This window comes from Chrysemys picta, chromosome 10, assembly GCF_011386835.1.
Source record: "Chrysemys picta bellii isolate R12L10 chromosome 10, ASM1138683v2, whole genome shotgun sequence".
In the NCBI taxonomy this organism is placed as follows: Eukaryota; Metazoa; Chordata; order Testudines; family Emydidae; genus Chrysemys; species Chrysemys picta.
Genome location: NC_088800.1, coordinates 1,220,592 through 1,227,244, shown reverse-complemented (window position 1 = coordinate 1,227,244; position 6,653 = coordinate 1,220,592). Strand labels below are relative to the sequence as shown.

General features: G+C 56.7%; 1 protein-coding gene across 1 annotated transcript; it reads left to right on the top strand.

Annotated features, from left to right (window-relative positions):
* Positions 1-969: 969 nt before the first annotated feature.
* On the top strand, positions 970-6,460 carry ANKRD34C (ankyrin repeat domain 34C). Its single transcript, XM_005300663.3, has one exon. The coding sequence runs from the start codon at positions 1,011-1,013 to the stop codon at positions 2,610-2,612; it is 1,602 nt and encodes a 533-aa protein (XP_005300720.2). The 5' UTR covers positions 970-1,010; the 3' UTR covers positions 2,613-6,460.
* The last annotated feature ends 193 nt before the right edge of the window (positions 6,461-6,653 follow it).

Below are 6,653 nucleotides of genomic sequence, written 5' to 3'. Positions count from 1 at the left end.
AGTCCAAGGGGCTCATTTCAACAGGCTTTGGTTCAGGCCTCGAGTGATCAGCGCAGGCGCGTGGAGAGAGGGGTCAGCATAGCAGGGCCCTTTCGGAAGGGAATCTACATTCACCGGGCAGCCTCCAGCTCTTAGCACAGTCACTAATGAACTGGGCGAGAGCCAGGCAGGGTAAGCAGAGAGCGAACCCCTCGGGCGTGAGGCCGGTAGCGTGGGCTCGGGGCAGCAGTGACAATGAGCTAAGGCTCGAGACTCTTCCCAGGGGCTGAGCGAACAGGAGAGGAAGCACAGTGCCCAGCAGGCCAGCACGAGCCCAGGGCCAGAGCGCGACTAGCCCAGTGAGACAGGGGCCGAGCCAAGGCCGACCAAACTCATCTCTGCAGAGGGAGGAGACCAGGCTGCAGAGAACCACGCGAGTTTGCCCATCAGGCTCCAGTTCTCCAGGGCCCATCCCCCTGGTATCTAGGAAAGGCGTTTCGGGGACTGAAACAAAGCCATGGACGGCAATCAAAGTGACCCCAACTGCTGAGCGTATGAGTGACGGGAGAGATTGTCACAAGCACCTAGGGGATTTAGGAGCGCAAATCGCATTGACGCTCACTGGGCTTCACCCGGGGCATTCGGGAGCACGGTCCCATTGAAAGTCACTCGTGACAAATCTCACGGGGTGTGAATAAAGCTCACTCCAAAGCAGCGGAAAGTTCCAACCTTTTAACAGCCACGGGGGCTTCACTGGAGAATAAGCGAGAGCATAACGCCTCGTTTCTCCCTCTCAGCTCGGCTGTTATTGGCCAGGGCCCGCACGGTGCGGGGAGCTGCACAGACCAGCCCCTGCCCTGCGGAGCGCTTATTACTGCCCGAAGCCAGTGGGACAGGCACTGGGGAGCCGGGGAACAGAGCCGCTCACTGGGCCAGGCCTTTGAGAGCAGGGGCTGATGCTGATCTCTCTGTTGCTTTAACAGGTGCCGGCTCCCTTTGCCCTTCCCAGCCACTAGACCCTGGCTGGTGCGATGGAGGAAGCGATGGAGCTGCGGACGGACGGGAATTCCCTGCTAAAGGCGGTGTGGCTAGGCAGACTCCGGCTGGCCAGACTCCTGCTGGAAGGCGGGGCCTACATTAACGAAAGCAACGAGAAGGGCGAGACGGCGCTCATGGTGGCCTGCCGCACTAAACACGTGGACCAGCAGAGCACAAGCAAAGCCCGGATGGTGAGGTACTTGCTGGATAACAGCGCTGACCCCAACATCCAGGACAAGTCCGGCAGAACAGCCCTGATGCACGCCTGCCTCAAAGGAGCCGGGGAAGAGGTCGTTTCTCTGCTGCTGGAGAACGGAGCCGACCCGAGCCTAGAAGATCACTCCGGAGCATCTGCTCTGGTTTACGCTGTCAACGCAGATGACAAGGATGTGCTAAAGCATCTCCTGAAAGCCTGCAAAGCTAAGGGGAAGGAGGTGATCATTATAACTATGGACAAATCCTCGGCGGGTACCAAAGCTACCCAACAATACCTCCACGTCCCGCCATCGCCAGAGCTGGAGGAGAGGCAGGGCCCGGGCGTGTGCATGGCGCCTTCGGAGAGTGAACTCAAAGCGTCCACTTCAGGCTCTTCAGTGGCTGCGAAGGAAGAGCCCTTCTTCCGCTTCCACTCCGCGCACGCCAGCGGCGGCCAGCCGGCCAAGGCCCTTCCCGAGCCCTGGTCTCCTACCAGGAAACTCGGCAATCCCAGAAGAGCCCGTTTGCCACAGCTGAAGAGGCTGCAGTCAGAACCGTGGGGCTTGATTGCACCTTCTGTTCTAGCCTCCTCCGCCCATCCAGCCGAGGCCAAGGTGTGTGCCGGGGATGACATCACCCTGGGCATCAGTGACTTGTCGCTCTCCAGAAAGGTTTCCTTCCCCAGGAACGGCAGCAGTAAGAGCAAAGACCTGTCTCTCTTCCCTTTGGTGGATGACCAGGCGCTGAAGATCCCACCAACTTCTGTGCCAGGATCAAGGAAACCATCCTACGAAAAAGTTCAGCCCCTTCCTCAACGCGTAGCCAGGAGGAACGCGGTCCCCGCTGAGCCGGAGAACCCCAGCTCCGCCGGCCCGGGCTCCACACCCTTCAAAGACACCCTGTACCGGAGAAGGCTGGGCACGGCGCATTACGATTCGGATTCACAGCTCTACTGCGACTCCAGCTCCGTTCTGGCTGATTCGGGGAAGGGGCCTTTGGAGAGAAACCAGCTCAACAGTTCCCATTCGGCTTTGTTCACCAGCTCCCGGGAATCCCTGGACAGCGCTCCCAGCACTTCTCCTGGGACGGTTCGCCGCAGGCCACCCAATCTGCTGGAAAGACGGGGATCTGGGACTCTCCTGCTCGATCACATTTCTCATACAAGACCAGGGCATTTGCCTCCTTTGAATGTAAACCCCAACCCGCCAATTCCCGACATCGGCTCTAACAGCAAACCGTCTTCCCCGCTCGCTGCGGGCTTCAAACCCACAGTACCCGCTGCGCCGAGTTCACCGAGAAGGGCTGACTGGCGAGCCAAAAAGAAGCTGCTTCGGAGACACTCCATGCAGGTTGAGCAGATGAAACAACTCTCCAATTTTGAGGAAATAGTGGCCCAGTAGTTTGTATTTCAGTGGATTTTCCAGAAACACGTGCAAAGTCCCTGCTCTCTCGTGCTCCGCACAGTGGGGTCCCTGTGCCTGGCACCCCCTGCTCCAGGAGGGGCAGAGCAGGGTCTGATTCCCACAGCCTTGCACCTTGGGGGGCTGGGCACCGGGGCCAAGCCAGGAGCATTTAACACTCCCGTTGCCCAGCTGTGGAGACAACACCAGGTACAACTGGGGAATCAGCACCAAGGGTTTCTCTGCTACTGCCCCCAGGTCTGGGGTTTGTTCCCAGGATGAATCTGGCGAAGTGTTGATTGTAGAGGAAGGTAGTGTGAGACACACGAGACTTCTCCCCAAGGAACATGAGCACCATTCCTTCAATCTCCAGTTCTTAGTCCTTAATCTCGTGTCTTTCCTACCCACACGGAGACAGTCCTGGGCTCGCCAGTGCCTGTGGGGCTGGTGGACGTCTCAAGTGCCTACAGAACCAGAGCGGAGCTCACTGCTGCCAGGAGGAGGAAGAGCCGAGTCCCCGCGACACCGGCCCTGAGCCGGAGAAGGGACACAATTCTCTCTGCTTCCCAGAAATTCTAGCGCTTGAACAGGCCAGATAACGGAGCAGATCCGGTGCAACCAACGGGACTGCCTCGGGGAGGAGTTTGGCGCGGCACCGTCAGGCTGCCAGGCCATTCCATTGCTCGGTGGGACGCTCTGCTGTGGGCGCTGCGCTGCCGGGGGGTGGGGGGCAGCGTTCCCCATCTCTAGCTCGTGGGAAGGGCGGGGGCCCAGGCCAGTGCTTAGCAGAGCAGGGCCCATGTATGGGGCCGAGGGCGCGTGGTGAATTCAGCCGCATGCTCCGCTCGGGGGAGGCGACTGGCTCTGTTCACATCTGTGATGCTCAGAGGATTCCTACCCTGGGGCCATCTGACCTCCCCCCCCGACAGCACACAGCCCCCCGCCGCTCTTCACACGAGAGGCTGTGGGGAGCCCCTCGCTGGGGTCCCCGGCCAGCTGCAGGGAGGCGAGTGAGGGGCTGCAGGGTCAGCCCCCGCCTGCCGCATCCGTGGTGACATAGGCAGCAATGTCACCCTCGGCTTCACTGCGGCTGCACCTGGGGCACAAAGGGGCCTCGAGCCAGTTCAACCCAGAATAGGGGGCTCCTCTGGTGACAGCACAGCCGCTCCTGATCTCCCCCGCTGAGCCCCAGCTGCCACAACAGTCCCGTGGGGCCACTGGCAGGAGCACAAACTGGAGCAGCCTCCAGGCTGCTCTAACTCATGCAGCGGGACCAGCCTGTTCAAGGCCAGGCCAGGCCTGGGGGAGTGTAAAGATGCCTTGAAGCCAACGCCCCCACCCCTCTGAGCTGCACTGTGAATTCTTCACCTGCAGCCAAGGATCAGGGTGTTTTACCGACCTAGCTACTCCCATCCCCTCCCAGAGTGGGGGCTGGAGCTGGTGTCACACTGGTTTGGCAGTTACCTTCCCTGCCCCAGAAGCCAAGTCTGGGATCTTCCTAGGGGCAGCCCTTGCCCCCCAGCCCCAAAGCTGTGCTAGGAGGGGAGCAGGGACAGACCTGAGCTAGTGCAGAGCGGGGCTGGAGCTGCAGGGGGAGGGGCAGCCAGGGACAGCCCTACGAAAGGAGTGCCCCAGAGAGCTGTCCACGCGGCCTAGTCCTAGCCTTGACCTTGACCGTGGGTACAGAGCTGTGTATGTGGTAGAGTCCATGCCCCCGGCTGGACCCCCATTCTGCTGCCAGCTCTGCACGGGCATCCCGTTACAGGATCGGGGCCGAAATACATACCAGACGGCAGCTGCAACGTCAGGACAGCAAGGCCGGGGGCAGGTAACCCCATCTCAGCGCTCTGCATTCCCCAGCTCCCGGAAGTGTTTCTCCCCATCTGCTACGGGGGAGGATATGGGTGGCGAGTGGATTGGTTTGGCCTGTAGGTGCTGAAGCTGTTACCAACCTCAGCTACACCCCACCCAACCAGCCCCTCCGCGGGAGAGGAAACCCGGCCCGAAATCTCATTCTAACCCTGGGCTCAATGGTTTGGATTGTTCATCTCCCGTAAACACGTGTCACGAGTGCAGAATGGCCACAGGCTTAGATACAGGAACTCCTCACTTCAAGTCCTCCCGGTTAACGTTGTGTCGTTGTTTCGTTGCTGACCAATTAGGGAACATGCTCGTTTAAAGTTGCGCAATGCTCCCTTCTAACATGGTTTGGCAGCTGCCTGCTTTGTCCACTGCTTGCAGGAAGAGCAGCCCATTGGAGCGAGCTGGTGGGGGCTTGGAAGCAGGGTGGACCAGCAGCCCCCCCATCAGCTCCCGGCTCCCCTAAGTTCCCTGTGCTGCAGCCGCCCAACAGACTATCAATCGGCAGTTCAGCTGTCCCTCCCCCCACTGCCATGTGCTGCTCCTGCCCTTTGCCTTGGAGCTGCTCCCAGAGACTCCTGCTTCCTGTGCGGGGGGAGGGGAGACTAATGTCAGGGTGTCCCCCTCCCCCCCCCCCTGCTCCTGCACCCCACTTATCCCTTCTCCATATAGAGCAAGGAGGGGACACAGACAGAGAGAGACAGAGAGAGCTTGGGGCAGCAGCTGCTGTCTCACTTCCTGATCCACTTAAAAAGACAATGCACTTAAGAGTGGGTCAGCTTACTTAACGGGGCAGTGTGCATTTCTCTCTCTCTCCCACACACAAGGTGTATGTCTGTCTCTGTCTGCTATGCTGTCTCCCCTCCCTCGTGTTCGTGCTGCCTTGTGTGAGAGGCTACATTAACAACAATGTGTTAACCCTTGAGGGCTCAGCCGAGTGCTAGTTCATCATTTAGCAGTAAGGCATTCCCTGGGAAATATCCCACCCTCTTCCACCCTCTGACTTCACCACTTCAACCAAGCTTCACAATCATCATTGCTGTGAACAGTATTCAATTGTTTGTTTAAAACATATACTGTGTGTATATCTATATCATATATAGTTTTTTGTCTGGTGAAAAAAATTTCCCTGGAACCTAAACCCCCCCCCCATTTACATTAATTCTTATGGGGAAATTGGATTCGCTTAACATCATTTCGCTTAAAGTCGCATTTTTCAGGAACATAACGACAATGTTAAGGAGGAGTTACTGTAATGAACTCAATATCCTGACTCCCGCTGCCAGCCCAGCGGTACCTGGCACGCAGCTCACTGCCACCTTGGGCACTATGTCCGTGTGTCCTCGCACAGACCAGCCAAATGACGCGTTTCATCTAATCCCCTCATGCAGCTCTCCTGGTGATGCTCGTACCTTCCCCAGTGCACTAGCTGGTCTCTAGACTGTTGCAAAACCTTGCAAGGTTCCTGCCCAAAGCAGCCTTGATCTGTGGTTTAAATTGCACAAGAACATTCTTTCAAAGTGCATTTTAGATTTCAATAAGCTGATTAGATCAAAGGCGAGCGAACATTTTTAGAGCCTTAAGGTTTATACCTACTGTAAGTCAAATGTCTTCTCAATGGAACTTTAGGCATATTTTCCCTGTTGTAATGAAGTGTTTGTTGAAATATATTTTAGACTGCGGATTTAAAGTCTATAGTTCGCCACTTCTGTTCATTCCGAGATATTCCAATAGCTTTTTTTTTTTTCCCCCCTGACAGTGACTGTCCTTCGCCACTGATTTAGGACAATGGTGCCCTGCAGAATGCAGGTGATAGATATGCTTTGAGCTTCCTGTGTAATGTACATTGGGATTGGAAATAGGACACGTTCTCCTTTAGCAGAACATATTGTAATGATGTTTGTTCACATTTTAAAGTGTGCGTTCAGGTGTGCAGAGATGTTGGAAGATACTGTGCGATAGTTTAGACTTTATTACCTTGTCACATTAATAAACAGTGTAATATTCCTCTGAACTACACCACTCTTTCCCCGAGTTTATTAATGAAACGTGCCTGTAGGGCCAGTTAGCCACTGGTGGGCGGGGGGCATCTTCCCCCCTCTCCCCCCAGGAAATCAGCTCCGTGTTATTCAGTGGAACTCATCCTGTAGGACAGCTGGGAAGTTAAGGTCCCAAGGCTGC

Coding starts and splice junctions, on each gene's coding strand:
- ANKRD34C (XM_005300663.3), top strand. CDS start 1,011: ATGGAGGAAGCGATGGAGCTGCGGACGGACGGGAATTCCCTGCTAAAG.